This window comes from Erigeron canadensis, chromosome 2, assembly GCF_010389155.1.
Source record: "Erigeron canadensis isolate Cc75 chromosome 2, C_canadensis_v1, whole genome shotgun sequence".
Lineage (NCBI taxonomy): Eukaryota > Viridiplantae > Streptophyta > Magnoliopsida > Asterales > Asteraceae > Erigeron > Erigeron canadensis.
This window is the reverse complement of record NC_057762.1, coordinates 29,296,415-29,314,614: the sequence shown is the minus strand read 5'-3', so window position 1 is coordinate 29,314,614 and position 18,200 is coordinate 29,296,415. Positions and strand designations below refer to the sequence as shown.

Sequence of the window (18,200 nt, the reverse complement as noted above, 5' to 3'; positions counted from 1 at the left end):
TTCTTTTTTCCCTTTCATTTTTTACTTTCGTTAAATGATACATATATTTTGAAAAATAAATAAATAAAAAAAACATTATTTCAAGTTTTTTTAATAATCACATTTTTAATTTGGAGTTGAGTATCTATATCTATACGTCTATATTCCTTTATAAAGTAAATCTACTTTTAATTTTCAACTTTAAACTTAAAATTTCAATATTGATTTTAAGTTCAACAATGAACACATTTTAATGCATGATATACCATACATTATAGCCACATTATATTAATAACTTTCACTACTCATCGGCGCCACCGCCACAACCACCAATCTCCGCCGCCACCGCCGCCGCTCGCTACCACCACCTGTCACCGCCGCCATTACTCACCACCATCGCCGCCACATCCATCATCGCCGCAACGTGCTGATATCTTTCTCTCGTATATTGTGAGTTATGTGCTCTTAAGGAGATTACAAGATCGTTCAATAGCATCAATCATGAGAACACAGACAAAAAGGCACCCTCTAGATAAACTACCAAGAAAAAAGTTATATAAATAATGTAATATTTAAGTATTATTACCTTTTGTAAAGTTATAATCATTAGTAAAGATAAAAAAGAAAAGAACAAAATGATAACAAATTTGTATTATTACATCCAAAAAGAGAATCAAAAGAAATAAAAATATGATGTTGTTTTATATCTGAACTAAAAACTTCGACATCTAAGTTTTAAGGGTTTTATTAAAGGCAATCTTATAATTTTTTATTAAAAATAATTTAAATAGTTTTACACTTATCATAATATTTAAAAGTAGGTTTTGATATGAAATGTATAATTTTTTTTTTCCACGTTAACTACAACTTCCATTTACCATTAAGCATTTCTCGATCTTTAATAATGGAGGTTTAAACACACAAACTTTAGAGGATTTCAAGACTATAAGGAGTGAGACTCCTTTGGGGCTCCCCACATGGGGGCGACTTCCGTCATGTGGCTGGGGCTTTCTCAAAGAGATGCCCCTCTTTTTTCTTGGAGTGAAAGAGAAGCCTCCTTTAATTGTTTTTTTTAGTTAATTATATTTACATTTAAACCAAAAAAAAAAAAAACAAACAAACAAAAAACAACCGATTGAAAGTTGAAACACAATATTTTTGCCAATTGAAAACACAGACACACATATCTATTCTAGATCTCTCTGTCGATTGAAAAACATACACACATCTCTATTCTAGTTCTCTATTCTATCTATCTATTTATCTCAATCTATTGATTGCAAACAAAAAAAGAATTTATTACTGAAGAAAGAAAATGGGGATAAAGATTAGCCGGAAAATAACACACCGAAAAGAAGGTGGAAAGAAATCTCGTCGAAAAACTCTTCGGAAAATCGCCCACTACCCGCCGCCAGATTTTTTTTATCAGGTATTCATGCACACACACATATATATATATATGTGTGTGTGTATACATACATACATGTGTTTTGGATTTATTTGTTGAAAAATCGCCACTGCCGTCGCCGGAATGTATATGGGGAAGGGGAAAGAGCCGTTCAACGGCTCATTTTTTTAGGAAAAACAAATGTTGAAGGGGACATATATCTTCCCCAAGAAATTTCTTTTGGCCTTTGCCGCTCTTCAAGGCAATGTTCCGGGTTGGAAAAGGGCGACGCTGGGCTTAAAGCCGCCTCACTCCAGACAGTCTAATGCTATGAAAAGACATGTGATGTTTCACATCATAGTTTGCTCTATCATTAAATTAAAACTCACTATATATAACTGAATAAAGAAATGTCATGTGGCCTTTGAAGTTTATATCATTTACTTTTGGGAAAAATACATAAAAAGGTAACATATTTATAAAAATTTCTTATTAAAGGTAACCTATTTTGTTTTCGTCTATTTAAAGGACCCTATTTTCAAAAATTTCCTTATAAAGGGTACTTCATTAGTTTTTAACAGACAACGTCCGTTAAGTGTTACGTTACCGATGTCACGTCATCAGATTTGCTGACGTGGCAGTTGACTATAACTAACTTATATGTGTTCATTTTGGATAAGTTAGTCAAAGTCAACTGCCCAGTCAGCAAATCTGATAACGTGGCACTTAACAGGTGTCGTTTGTTGAAAACTAACGAGATACCCTTTATTAGAAATTTTTTGAAAATAAGGTTCTTTAAATAGACAAAAACAAAGTAAGTTGGAAATTTGTGTAAATAGGTTACCTTTGTACGTATTAAACCCTTTACTTTTTATAGCTATTTTCTTATTTCCCAAAAAAGAAATTGAACGGAATAAAAATTTTCATATCTTTTATAATTGTGTAGTGAATTTATATATAGTAAACAACCTAATGAATTTCTTTGACTCGTCAAATGACAGCTTCCGTTCCAATACAATGGATGAAAATGAGAAAATCCATGCTATGTATATTTCGAAATTACATATAGAAATTCGGGAATTTATCAATATATTAGCAATGACACATTCAACAAAGAATATGATATCCTCAAATTTGTAAAACATATTCAATAATATTATAAAAAACATATCATTTTCTATTCATTTTAAAGTACCAAGTTCTCAACCAATAAGAGATAAAAAGGGTGAAGTGTTTTTACATTCGTTTTCTTCATATTCACTAAAAATGATATATTATTGTATAATGTAAATATATATGTTATAGTTATTTATGTTTTTATTATATACGAGTATATAATAACACAGTTTCTTACACATTCTATACTTTTGTTACAAGTTTGAAGTCATCAATCACTTAAAAATTTGACGAAAAAAGAAGTTGCATATGACCTTAATGAGGACATCGCCTTCATCGGGGGCATCACCGTTCCAACGAATTACGATTCTATAATAGAAAGTGATATTACCTTGACAAGAAAACGGAAGCATAATTAAGGCAAATTAACTCGGAAGTAATGAAATCTCATGAGGTTATTGATGTTCAGAATTCGGACGATGAAAAAGTTACGATGAAAAAAATCAAACGATGAGAAGGTTATCGATTTCATTGCTTCCAAGTTTGCCTTTTCATCAATAACCTTTTCATTGTTCGAATTCTGAACATCGATAACCTAATGAGATTTCATTGCTTCCAAGCACGCTTCTGCTTTCTTATCAATGAAACATCGCTTTCTTTTTTTAGGGTGAGGGTACAGTCGGCAAAAAGCATCGGCTCTTTGGCAACATTGTAGCATGTGTATCTGCAACATCAATCCGCCACATTTGGCCGATGCTAGTGAACGTCAGGAGCATCTTTTGTTACCGTTTTTTTTTTTTTTTCCTAGCTAAAGTGACCGTTTGTTTTATTTAAAAAAATTACAAAATTTACTCCTCATCTTATTACCTATATATACCTTTTAATCTTTCGTTTTTTTTTCTCACTTCTACAAAAACTCATATATTCTCTTTATTATTTCTTACTTATCTCTTTCATTTATATTTTTCAAAAAGATTCCTACAAACAAAAAAACATCCAAAAAATACCGAGCACCAAAAAATCAACTACCATTCCGCCCACCAAAAAACGTCAAACAACAATACGATTTTGGCGGTTCATCAATTCAAAACTCCATTGACAACATCTCTCAATTCTTGAACGATGCTTTCCCCGTGCAAGTCAGCACGACCCACTTTTGACTTCCTTATAGATCCGAGCCGAGGATCAGGTTTCTTGATGATGATAATGACCAAGTGCAACCCGACGAGGCATATGACGATGTACGAGACACCTCTAGCGAGGAGGTGGAGGCCGGCGCCACCTCATCCCGGTGGTGGGAAGGCAAAAAAAAATACAAGACAACCCCCGATCGCTTGGACCGGAGAAGATAAAGAATTGTTGGCCCGATCTTATTTTCATATCTCTACGGATCTCACCACCGTCAATCAATAAAGATACGAATCTTTTTGGAATAGGATTCTTGAACACTAGATTAGCCAACAAAAGAATCATCAACGAACGTACCATCAAGTCAACACAAAGTGGAAGAAAATGCAACCGAAATTGAACGAGTTTACCGAAATCTACAATACAATGGTTAACTTTCCTCTTATATATATATATATATATATATATATATATATATTTGTTGTTTTTATGTGTTTATAGAAACATCAATGTGCTAGCGGTGCCAATGAGGCCTATATCTTAAGACAAGCTTTAGAAGAGCGGTCGAAATGACACAAGAATAAGGGATTTCGACATCTTAAAGCTTGGGAAGTTGTGAGCGAACATGACAAGTTCTCATATGTTCCACTGGCGGGTGGTTTTGGTGATACTTCAACCGAGCCTAATACTCCTACGGCCGGCTTTCTCACACCGATAATACTAGCGGGAGTGAGAAAAAGGTTCGAAACGATGAGTCGAGCCACTACACTCGAGTTCCCGATTTGAATGAGAACTCGATGCCATCGTTTCCTCGCAAAACACGTGGTAAGGGAGCGAGTTTGGGCAAAAGCAAAGATGTTTTGCTTGAATCCGTTGAGGAGTATAGGGAGGTGAATTTGGCAAACTAAGAAGAAAAAGCTCAGCAAATGAGGTTGGACGCCCTTGAAGAACTTGAGAAGCTTGCGCGGGATTTGCTAGCATCCCAACTCGAATGGCAATGAAAAAAAAACGATGGATCACGAAATCCATATCTTTTTGCAACCTCACGATCATTTGGTCAATCCCATGGGTAGCATAATTTTGCAACACAAACGCAATATTGCCGACAAATATGGGTGGCCTCATGACGGGTTGCATTAGTATGTTTTTATTTTTTAGTTGTATTGTTTTTTATTTCTAGGTGTAATGTTTTTAACTTCTATTTGTATTGTGTTTTTACATTTATTGAAAGTTTAGGATTTATTTGATAATTGTACTTTGCCAAGAATTGACAAGTTTTGACATTACACCATAACATTTGGCAACAAATTGGCAAGCTATTGACAAAAACACATGACGTATTGTGCTTGATGGAAAAAGAGTCAAAACCATGCAAAAGAGCCAAAATGTAGCTCTGCACCCTTGCCCTTAGAATCCTCGTTCATTGAAAAGATGATGTCCCATGAAGTCCTCCTCATTCAAGTCATGTGTAACTTTTTTTTCATCATTATTTTAAGTGATTGATAACTTTAAACTTTCAGAAAAAGTATAAAATATGTAAAAACTTTGTTATTATATATATATAAGAAAACAAAAAAACAGAAAAAACAAAACATGAATAACAACATATTTACCTTATACAATAACATCAGCTTTAGAGAATATGAAATAAGAAATTTGTACATGAAAACACTTTACCATTTTTATCTTGTTGGTTAAAATCTTAGTAATTTGAAATGAAAAAAAAATGATGTACTTTTTTATAATGGTATAGAATAAATCTTTTACAAATTTAAAAATGTCGTATTCATTATGAATGTTTGACTTTGTTGAATGTCATTGCTAATATGTTGATAAATTCCCGAATTTTAATCTGTAGTAGCATGGATTTCCATCCATTGTATTGGAATGGAAGATATCATTTTAGTCAAAGAAATTCCATTATGAATATTTGACGTTGTTAAAACTATAAATCTTTTACTAATTTTACACTAGAAAAGTCAAAAATTTACCGCCTTGTTGTATCACCAATGTCATTGTTATTCCAATTTATGGCAATATATCAATATCGAAATATATACAGCTTTTCTTTTTGAAAGGTGATATATACTTTAGTAGTTACTAGCATGGTATCCGCGTAATACTGCGGTATTCGTACCAGCGACGATGTAGTGGTGGGAGCGACTGTTGGTGGTGGATGTGGCGTCAAATGGTGTAGATATAGATGTAAAGGTGTTGATAATAGATGTAAAAGTAATTGATTAAAAAGGTTAATGAAGATATTTTAAAAAATAAAAGACTGATAGTGTAATTTAATTATTAATGTTATTTTAGATAATTTTCCCATGTAACATTTAAAGAGAGAGTTTTTTTTTTATTAGATAATATAAAAGTATTGATTAAGTGTATAGGGGAATTAAAATTAAGAAATTGGGATATTTTAGGTGTAAAAAAGTGCTGAATTTCTTAAAATAAAAAATTCAATATGTTTTATAAAAGTTTATAGATATAGATTATAGATATATTTTGACTTTTATTTTAATCAAACTTTGACTTTTAATTTATGTGCTAAGATTGTTTTGCTTATTAACTTGAATAGCTTAGATCAAAAATTAACTTTAATTTTTTTATGGACAATTAATTAACATAGATTAATATTAATCTATAATATAACTAAAATAGGGGGTTGTGGTACATTTGACATCCTTAATCCTCCTCCTTTAGCCTAATTCTTAATTCTCATTAATCTTCTATTTTTTAAATATTTTTTTAATTATTAAATCTATAGGCCGACCTTATTATTAATAAAAAATCTTTATATCTTTAAAAGTCTCTCAAAAATTAGATTACATCTATATACAACCTAGGAATAAACCCTAACATATCCTCAACCAAAAACAAAAACCTACGACCAAAACAAAAAAATAGTCGTATATCAAGAAGTCGACTACCAAGAGGTTTTTTTTTTAATATATATTATGTTTATATTTAATCATTATTATTATTCAACATTAAATTCTTATGTTATTGTTATTATTATCTCTATTAATTTAGTTTGTTGTCTATTATAGGTTCATCATGACTTCTTCTTCAACAACCAAAAACAAGACAAAGTTAGTTCATCTTGAAGATCTTTTGCCAACACATGTTAACTATCATCTACGACTCTGTGTTGTGCATGTATGGACTGTTTCGGAGTGGAACAACCCAAAGAAAATTAAAACGTTCGAGATAATCTTTGTTGATAAATTGGTATGTACTTTTTAAAAGTTATATATTTTTCTTTAGTTTTCGTAATTATAGTCTAAAATTGTAGTTTGTGTTTGTTTTAAGTTTAGATATAACAAACTACAAATTTTTTTATTTAACTAAAGTTGAAAAAAAATGTTTAACTAGATTCAATATTTATATGGAGTTAATTTTCATATGTTTTCCTTCTTTAGTTTTGTAATTATAGTCTAAAATTGTTGTTTGTGGTTGTCTTATTAAGTTTAGATATAACAAACTACAAATTCTTTATTTAACTAAAGTTGAGAAAAAAAAAGGTTAACTAGATTCAATATTTTTATGAAGTTAATTTTCATATGTTTCCTTCTTTAGTTTTCGTGTTGATCGATTAAATTGTCGAATTGGTTATAGGGATTTTGTCGCCTTCACGATGATTATAATGTTTAATATAAACATTGAACATTGGCTTCAGTATGTTCGAATAAAAAGCAAGAAACATCAAAGAAACATCAAAACTAACTATTTATCATATTATTATAATTTTTATATATATTGAGGAGCATTTGTTGTCAAAAACAATTATAAACATATGCAAAGAATGATACGGAGTATTTGAAAAATAATATCAAAAACTAAAACAACAAGCTTTCAAAGAAGCCAAATTTCTCTAAACCTCTTTACACTCCCAAATCAACCACATTAAATTAGATGTTATTAATTAAATAAAGATTAAGAAAAATTGTTACGAAACATGGGGACCTGAAATCTAAAACCCGGATTTTAAACACATCATATTCTCTCCTCAATTTTTTAGCTTTGATTAATATGTTTTTGTTAATCATCCTAACCAATTAGCCTAATAATCCTCCTAATTATGAGATGATGACATGCAAAAAAATCAGGGGGCAAGATTAGGAAAGAAAATTAGTGGATACCACATGTCATTTTCTTAATATATTAGGAGGATTATTAAACTGTTTGGTTATGAGGATTTATCATTTTCCACACACACACACATATATATATATGATATTTGTATCTATATCCATATTGTATTTTTTTTAATTTCGTTTATTATAATATATATATATATATATATATATATATATATATATATATTAAAAACAAAGTATCGAAAAACGTGTAAAGAATAATATATTTTTAATTTTTTTTATTTTCACCACATAACTTTCAATCTTTACATTTTTAGCACTAAACTACAATACTTTTTAGTAAACTTTTTGTTCTATTTATTTTCACAACAAAACTTTCAATCTTTACACTTTTTGTACTAAACTATAATATTTTTTAGTTAATAGTATACTTTTTATTCTTTTTACTTTCACCACAGGAATTTCAATCTTTACACTTTTAGCAGTAAACTATAATACTTTATAGTAAACTTTTTATTCTTTTTATTTTCAACACAAAACTTTTAATCTTTACACTTTTAGCACTATATTATAATATTTTTTAGTAAATTTTGTATTCTTTTTATTTTCACCACAATAATTTAACTCTTTACACTTTTAGCACTAAACTTTCATAGTTTTTAATTTTCTTTTATTTTAAGGTACGGGTAAATGTGTATAGAATAGTATATTTTTTATTTTAATTTTTACTTTCACCACAATAGTTTCACTCTTTACACTTTTAAAACAAAACCTTTATAATTCTTAATAAAAATTTTAATATTTTTATTTTCACCACAATATCTTAACTACTTACACTTTTAACACTAAATTTTTCTACTTTTTGATAATCTTTTATTTTACCTACAACGTTTTAACCTCTTATACTTTAGCAACAAACTTTTTAACACATATATTAAAAAAAAATGTACGGGAAAACTTGTAAAGAATAATAAACTTTCTATTCATTTTATTTTCACCATAATATTTTAACCCCTTATACTTTTAGCACTAATATTTTATACTTTTTGATTTTCTTTTATTTTCACCACAACATTTAAGTCTCTTATACTTTTAGCACTAAACTATTATGCGAACGACTTTCACTTTCACACAAAACTTTTACAGTTTATTTTTTAACTGACAAATGTCAGTTTTCATTAATTTGAATAATACATGTTTTCTTCAAAAAGTTTATGGCACCTTATCTCTTGAATAATATTTTTTATTAAACCGTTAACAAATGTAATGTCACACCCCACCTTAGGCGGAATCGTAGGATATGACGAAAAGATATAGCAATAGCACATGGACTTTATAATAGAGTCATACTAAATTTAAATTCAAATAAATGTAAATTCCACAAGCAGAAAGTCTAGGCAACACGCCTCAAATATAAAAAGAAGTAGCAAATTGCAAATAGAGTTCAATGTTTCAAATGCAATCTAGGAGTCCATGAAGGATCTCTTTACTAGTCTTCCTAAAGTCCATAAGCTCACTCTCCTTAAGCATTTTTATTACCTGAAAATGAATGCTCGAAAATGTCAACATAACGTTGGTGAGTTCGTAGGTTTAAAGGAATACAAATGAGTTTGTTGTACATGATATATGAGGTTTGGACAATAGTATAAATATAAACATGTAGCAGCCTGTATGCAATTCAAATACTGATCAATGCCATCATAGTTATCCAACAACACAATCCCCATCACTCCTGCCAACAACTCAATCACATCACTTGCCAACAACTCAATCACACACTATAATACCAACAACTACCAGCTGGAGTATATAGTTGGTCGATAGATTTTAAATAGTCTTCAATAGATATCAACAGACATCTATTGCATCATAGAATCAACACAAACAAGCTAGCATACATGTAATACCCCGCTAAAGTGGAATATACGGGATGCACAGATAAGCACAATTGCACACAGTACAAGTTCCAACACAACCATTACTATATTTAAAGAACAGAAGTACGATTGTTATTACAGAACATGAATGAGCTTAGAATAGTCAATATCTGGAAGACAGAACAATTGTCTTTTAAGAACAGAACTTGAACTGATGTAGCAAGGAAGATCTCCATAGCTCCTGAACTTGTACGCTTGAACAATCGCCAAAAGTATGAGCTTAGAAAGGAAGACTCCTATGCTAAAGAACTATGAACCTAACCTGAAAAGCATGTAAGTTCAAAGGTCAACTACGAAAGTAGTTGGTGAGATTCACATAATGTACTTTTAGTTTACATATACGTATATATGTATGATAAGAACAAGATCATAAGTTTTGTACGTCGAACCAATGTACTTTGTAATAATAAGGACTAGGTCAAGATCTGCACTTTGAACATAAGTACTTTATGATAGTAAGAACTATGTCAAGAACTGCACTTTGAACACAAGTACTTTATGATAGTAAGAACTAGGTCAAGAACTGCACTTTGAACATAAGTACTTTATGATAGTAAGAACTAGGTCAAGAACTGCACTTTGAACACAAGTACTTTATGATAGTAAGAACTAGGTCAAGAACTGCACTTTGAACACAAGCACTTTATAATAGTATGAATAGAACAAGAACATATAATAAACTTTAGTTATAAGTTTTCACTGCTAAACCGATTGGCCAGAACTGAACCTTAATGTAATAGTATGCTCATATAGCTCAAGTACGTCAAGTAAGATCTATGTCAGAACAATGACATGAACAAGAACAAGTAATATGCATCCTCCTGAACTGTGGAGAATGAGGGTGGGCCTACCCTAAACAGCGCTGTCCATAATTACCTACGGTTCATTCCCTGAACTGTGGGAGATGAATTGATAGCAGTGAACAAGAACTTAACGAGTACATGTACGAACTAGAACATGGTAAAGATCAAGTAGTATAGATGTATTTAAGATCCTGCCCATTCAAGACTTAAATACTCTTTTAATCAGTTTAAGAATCATTTCATAAGTAGTTCAAGATCAAGCTCATAATATAGTACGTAAAATAGTTCACGAACATGCGTACAAGTACGAAAATAGTTTTCATGCTTTTTAGTCCCCGATAAAGAACTTTGAACAAATGTACGAAAGGGGGATTAGTGAACTCACAGTGATCTGGTACAAGCACAAGTAGTATTAGCACAGTGAACAAGCACAAAGATAGATAAGTATATCTATCGCAATCCAAGCACGTCTTGATGGATGCCTAAATACATATCATAGATCATAAATAAGTACGTATATTAGTTCATGTGATTATTCAATCACTGAAATGTCCTTGATGAACTGATGGTTTGGTCCTTTGAAGATCTTTGAACGTTTTGACTCGAAAGAGTTTTAAATGGACTTTAAGTACATGAACTGGACTCGAATTGAACGTCTTTGAACTCACACATAAGTACTTATCGTGTTAATGAGTTGAACATGTCTTTAATGATGGACTGTTAGTCTTTAGAACTCAATTTAATTGATCATAGAACCCGTACTTTGATAATCAAGATAGAACATGTCTTAATTGTACTTTAATTAGGGTTTGCACTTTGTACGTCGTCTTAGATCGAACCATGATCTAGCTTAAGTGTAGATGATCAGCCTTAGATGTGTTTAATCGAGTAATGATGTTGTTATGAATTGATCAGATGATTAAGGATCAAGTGTGGTGTGTTAAAGAACAAGTACGTGTTGTTATAGAAGTGAACAAAGTCGTCTAGGGTTTGGATGTCAAGATCGTTTTGGCTTCTCCTCAAGATCGTCCTAGGTGACTTTCAGGATCGTCCTAGGTGACTTCAAGGCAAGATCGTCCTAGCAGTGGAGCACAAGATCGTCTCATCAAGATCGTTTTAGGTACACAAGAACTCAAGGTCGTTTTGGGGATCAAAATCTGAAGATCGTCTTAAGGTTCAATGTACAAGATCGTTTTGAAGGAACAGACCCCAAGATCGTCCCAATGGACTGGTCAGGATCGTCCTAGAGTCCAAGGAACAAGAACAAGTCTCATGATCGATTCATGATCAAGAGTTTGAGCTAAACCAATCCAAAGGATCGGTTACCCATTAAACGTACCAACAATACTACAACACCACACAAGATCGATTGAACAATGAACTATGAACCAAAGGCTGGCCAGGACGATCTTGGGCTCAAGATCGTCCCACCAGGATCGTTTTAGGTGCCAAACCCGGCTGAAACAAGAACAAGGTCATTTCACAAAGATCTAGATCGAATCCAGGACAAGTTAAAACATAAAACTTGTACATATATGCATATTAACATTTAACCAATAACACTTTTAATGCTTTTCAAGATCAAATAACACATGAACAAGTCATAACCTCAAGAACAAGTTTACTTTCACTTTCACAAAATGGGTTTTGTAAATTAAATCATGTTATGGCCCAAATTTGTTCACATACATGTTATTAAACACATTTAGACACAAACCCATTAATCATTAACACGATTTCATATCAAAATTGGACCAAATCATCAAGAACATAAAGTATAAAAAGTTCACTTTTAATTTGATTAAAAACTCATAATTTGTTGTTGTTACCTGAGATTTGATTCCAGAAACACGTTTTGATTATCACAAGGATGCTAAAAGTACAAGTGATTTTGATTTAACAATCCAAAATCAAAGGATGAATTTTGTGTGTGAAAATGTGGCTGCACTATGTGTTTTAGTGTGAGAAAGTAGAGAGAAGAAGAGAATGAATAGTGTTGTGACTTTTCTCTCTAAGTTTCCATCTTTTTCTATATATACATTTCCACATTTAATGAACCCAATAAATGCAAGGACCATTTGCGAACGTTTTGAACTAGAACTTTAATGAACATGAACGTTTATGAACCGAACTTTATCATTTCATTGCACATAATCATGAACTCGTCATATAAATCAAGGTTTTTAGACCAAATTGACCTTCACATAAGCACATAATGGAGGTCTAAAGTACGTCAAGAACTTAATCAAATTGAACTGTCTGGCCGTTCTAATGGCAAATGTACGTTTTTAAGAACTTAATAAGAACATTTCTAAGACGGTTGTTACAATACACATTTCATAATTACACGTATTTGTCCAAGAAAACAAACAAGTTTTGGCACAACTAGTAAAGAAATGAAAAGTGTTTTGAGCATCATTTTCCCCCAAATAAATAAAATAAAAAGGGGCCACGAAACTCACCTCAACAAGCAAGTAGTTATGCAAAGTCCAACAAGGTCGCTAGAATCTACACAACATATATATGAACAAGTTACAATTATGGATATGGTCAAGAACCATCCATTGTAACCCGTATTTGATGATATATACATATATGGCTACTTTCAAAATATTCCCAACTGATTTGTCATATATTGTTAAGTTACAAGTCACATAACTTAATATAGAGTATTTGTTTTAATGATTTATGATTTAGTTCTACAAGCTCTTATTCGCTGAAATTTTTGGTAAATTTATCTATTTTTTATTAAGATGAGACAAACAATTCAAGTTTTCAAATCTTAACTACTGTAACCTTAGAGTGTTATAAACTTACATGAATTTTTACTTAATTTATTTCGCACGTTAACTATTTTTTAAAAATTCCATAATCACAGACTAGTCAGAAAATTCACTGTTTGCGCGCAGAAAAGTTTTATAAAAGTTAAGGGCCTTCGAAGCTTCAAAAAAAATCCAAATTTTTACTGTACACTCTTAACATCTTAAAAATGTTTCTAGAAAAAAATAATTTTCCAGCTCATAAAATCGACCAAGATATGACTATTTGAATTCGACCTAAATCTGTTCAGAAAACTCAGCTTTGCGCAGTTTTGTTATAAAATTCGTTTGACAACCTTAAACTTCATATTTTGACACGAAACCACTTCCACCACCAGAAAGTAGACTTCCTGAAATTAATTTTAGACACCAAAATCATGACTTAACCATCTTCCATGACCAAGATACGACCTTTCAAAGTTAACAAACCGAATCTGTCCAGATTCTGAAATAACTCAACTTATTGTTATAAAGACTATTACAACTAAATATTTATAGATAAACTTTCAAATCTTTCCAACACCTATTTACATCAGTTATTATGATTTTCATGCGTTCATAATTGGATTTCTTTAGTTACATTAATTATTATGCTACATTAAATACTTAAACTTTTAACATTAATATGATTTATACTTCAAGCTTTTGACTTAACCCTAAAAAAAAACACCTTTCATTCATTATTATAAATTTTGCCATAATATATATATATATATATATATATATATTCATCAACATAGGTTACTTATAAATAAAGATTAATAAATAAAAAGATATGCTTATATATATATATATGTATATATATATATATATATATTATGAAAAGAGAAGACAAGTGATTTACTCCAAGATTGATGATTTCCTTCTTAGATACCTTGAAAAGAATAGAATATAATCTTTAAGAATTTTATTATTAATTTTAATTTAAATCAAGATTCATAAGAATTAAAATTAAGCTTACCAGAAAAATTATAGCTTTGATCTTGAGAGTTTCCCTCTTTTTTTCTCTTTAGGTGACGCAAGAAAAGAGAAGGAGGAGAAAAATAGTTTTATTTTTTTTTGTTTAGGTATTTACTTATATTTATTATAAGGATAAGTATTTTAAAGTTTGAATGTAATTAGGATATATTAATATATAATTTAACAAGAGTTCTAATAGAAATACAACTTCTCTTTTCTTTTTTTTTTTCTTTTAGTCGTCCCCCTCTCCCCCTAAATGTTATACTCCACCATTTTTGATGTATAATTTTATTATTATTTCTATTTTACTACTTGTATTGATCATAAAAATTACTTTGATAATTATTGATTTTATTCATCAAAATTCTACACTTATTATACTATATAGGCACATTGACTAGTCAAGAAATTTGGAATTTAAGTTAGAGGCTATAATAAAGTAACAGTTTTGGTGACGGATGTCATATATAATGTTTCCCGGGGCAACGTCCGGGTGACATATCTCGTTTATATTAAAATTGGTGAGCAGAATGTCAATTAGAACGGATGATCATCAACCCTTCTTGATATTGATCTTGGTAATATCTACAGAGATATAGATAGATTGATGGAGTGGACCATAAGACAGAACACACATAATAATAATGTCTTTATGGCTCTTTTACTTCCCAAAAAAAAAAGAAAAAAAGAAAGAAAAAAACACACATACACATACACATACACATACACATACACACCCACACCCACACCCACACCCACTCTCACTCACACTCACTGCAAGACTCTTGTGTACTCCCTAAAAAACACTCTTCTTTGGCGGTGAACGTAACCAATTCACAATTTCCTCCTTTTGGCTTATTATCAAAGGTAAAAAAAACAAAAATAACTTTTCCTCACATTTTTTCTTGAATTTGTTAAGAATCTTTAACACCCAATAATGTGTACTTCTTGATCTGTTCTTCTGTTTATGTTTTTTTAGACTTATCTACATTTGTGTCATTTTTGTTTGACAGCTGAATCTTATATAATAATAATTAATAAACACAAAATTTTATGTGAAATTATCACAAGCCTTATATGTTGTCCTATAATGGGGAGGTCTCACTGAAAGCATGACATTATTAATGATTACATGAATAGTAGTATATATTATTTGTTTAAATTTTAATATTCAGATTTCCCTCATTAATTATGGACATAACTCAAATGGGGAAGAAAAATTAAAAATATGCATATGAAAACCTGAAATCTATGTTTAATGAAGTTTTTAATTAGATTTTGGCCCATTAGTGATACAATTAACTTGTTTCATGTGTAATTGTGTATATATAACTTTCATTCATAATGGCCTTGGATCCCTTATTATATAATCCATCGTAGTTATTACGGTCAGGATTTGGATGGATTTTAAATAGTTATTCTTAATTTTCTCTGCCATATTTTATATCTATGGAACCACTATACCAAAGTGGCCGTGGCCGTGGCCCAGTGGTTAGACGTCTTGATGTTCTGACAAAAGGTCTTGGGTTCGAACATTTCTAGGTAAACATAGGGATGGCCTAGGTAGGATACATTACATACGAGTCAAAAACTCGCGCTTCTAGTCCTCGAGTAATCTGAAGAAAGAAAATATCCGTTTAACTGTTTATGCTAATATCCACGAGTTTTGTTTTTCATTTTATTGGATATAAAATAGAAATAAATTTTTTGGTTTTAGGAGTCCTTGTGTTGTCTATCTTTGACTAGCATCCATGAGTAGAAGTGTGGGGCTTCATGATCATTATCTGAATTCTGGAGTCCCGGATGAAATTGCTGAGAATTTGGTAGAGTTTTTTCCAAACGATGATGGTCTTAGTTATGAAGAGGTTCTGTTGCAACAGGTAATCTTAAAAAATTGTTCCAAGTTTAACTTGAACGATCTTACCCTTTGATATAATAATACGAGACGGTCGTTAATTAAGAGGTTGTACCTTTGATTGTATAATGTGCAGGCAAGCATGTATCAGTCATTTCAAGAACGTGACAAGAACAAACGTGCCATTACCTATGATGATGATGATATAAATGATTGGGGTCATCTTTTGGAAGATGAAGGTGAAGCGTCTAGGAATGAAGCTGCCATGACACAGGAAGCGATAGATGAAGCTTTGGCTAGATCTTTACAGGAATTAGGGGAGGGTTTTGATGATCTTCTCATATCCGAACATAGTGGCAGCACAAGTGGTTGGTCGCAAAATTATTCTAAATTTTTAATTTATAGTGTAAAATTAATATATGTTATCTTGTTTTGGATTGCAAATTTTCGAAGTGCTTACTTATAAAAATGCATTTAGTTATAAGCGTCAAAAATGGTGCCTAAACGTAAGTGCTTGTTTCAATGTAAATTCAGCAGATAAGCACTCATCTCTTGTCTATCCAAACATTCAGATACTACTTGGTGCTTTTGAAGCATTCAATTAACTATGAGCAGTTAAATAATGCAACCCCAAACACTATCTTCAAGAATGTTTAATAATGAGTTTATGTAACAAAAAAACATGGTTGAGTGCAACTTGCAAACTTGCTAACACTACTTTTACATGTTCTGCAGGTAGTACAGAAAGTTCTATAGAAACTCCGAGGGTATAGCATCCTTACATTTGAAGTTAGCATATAATTTATTCTTTCTGATATAGTTCAACAAACTCTATGTACAATGTCCAGGCACAGGCTGCAAGCTTGATTTCAGTAGAAGATTCCATTGATACTGATGGTATGCAATATGAGGTATATATTAGCTAATAATGATATATTGTGATCCAAGGTCTAACTGAAATGAATAATGATATGAACCGTTATCTAATGGATATTGATATACCAATGACCCACCTGACTAACTGAATCTTGATTTGACCCATCAGCTAAATGAATCTTAATTTGACCAGTTACTCCATTGGCTAACTGATCTTGTTAGAACCATGATTTAATTAATGTAAATAGATGTTTCATGACTCAGATTATTGTTCATACGATTGATCATCTTAAATGGCATCGTTTACAATGTGTAGGAATTGCTACATTTGGTCGAAGCCCTTGGCAGTGAAAGCAGAGGAATATCAGCCTCCCGCATTTCCCAGTTACCAACTTGCAAGTACAGGTCCGGATTATTTTCAAAGAACAAGAAAAAGGAAGAAAGGTAACAGCGTTTCTTTTAACTTATTTTACTCCTTTTAAAGTATATTTTGTATAGCCAATGGACCCTAAAGCCCGAACTTGTAAGTAGTTTAAAGCCGTACATATGAAGGGTACATTGAAAATTTTGAGGAAAACATTATTTTAAAAACTTGCTGATTAATTCTGCATCAAGAAATAGGTGTTGGATTAGTTTTCTGATAAGAATGTCATCATTTGTGCTATTAGCTGTGTCGTATGTCAAATGGATTTCAACTTTGGAGACCGGTTGATCACGTTGCCTTGCTCACACCAATATCATACAAAATGCATCACTGACTGGTTGAAGTTAAGGAAGGTACGAAGAAAAAATATCTGACTTTTGGTTGTGTAAAACTATAGCTATGCCCATTTTAGCTTTTCGACGTTTTGCTGTTATTTTATGCAAATTTTCTTTAGCTCATTCATATTGACCTTTAAAGACTTCAAATTTCAACTTCAGAACTGCCCTATATGTCAGAAGGAGGTGGTTTAAGCCTTCAAGAACTCAAAGGAAGGAAAAAAGCTTCTTGTGGAGATGTTGCGGCAAAAGTTTATTGTTATATAGATATAATATTAAATAATAATAATAGAGATATATGTTATGTTTTGTGGGTTGTTTATCTTCTCAGTTGCTATATTTTTTTTATGGTAGTTATCATTGTAAGGATATCATTTATCGGAAACTTTTTATCTGAATTCGCTTCCATGTCTGTTATTTAACCTGAACCTATATATAGATACACATATGTTTACATGTCCCATCTTAGGTGTTTATAGAA

The 18,200-nt window shown here is 31.2% G+C and overlaps 1 protein-coding gene across 1 annotated transcript; it reads left to right on the top strand.

The window, feature by feature from the left end:
• Positions 1–14,922: 14,922 nt before the first annotated feature.
• On the top strand, positions 14,923–18,117 carry LOC122588894 (E3 ubiquitin ligase BIG BROTHER-related-like). The gene is made up of 8 exons (XM_043761115.1): positions 14,923–15,096; positions 15,947–16,109; positions 16,221–16,452; positions 16,820–16,851; positions 16,933–16,995; positions 17,277–17,404; positions 17,629–17,737; positions 17,882–18,117. The coding sequence occupies exons 2-8, from the start codon at positions 15,981–15,983 to the stop codon at positions 17,912–17,914; spliced, it is 726 nt and encodes a 241-aa protein (XP_043617050.1). The 5' UTR covers positions 14,923–15,096; positions 15,947–15,980; the 3' UTR covers positions 17,915–18,117.
• Positions 18,118–18,200: the final 83 nt, after the last annotated feature.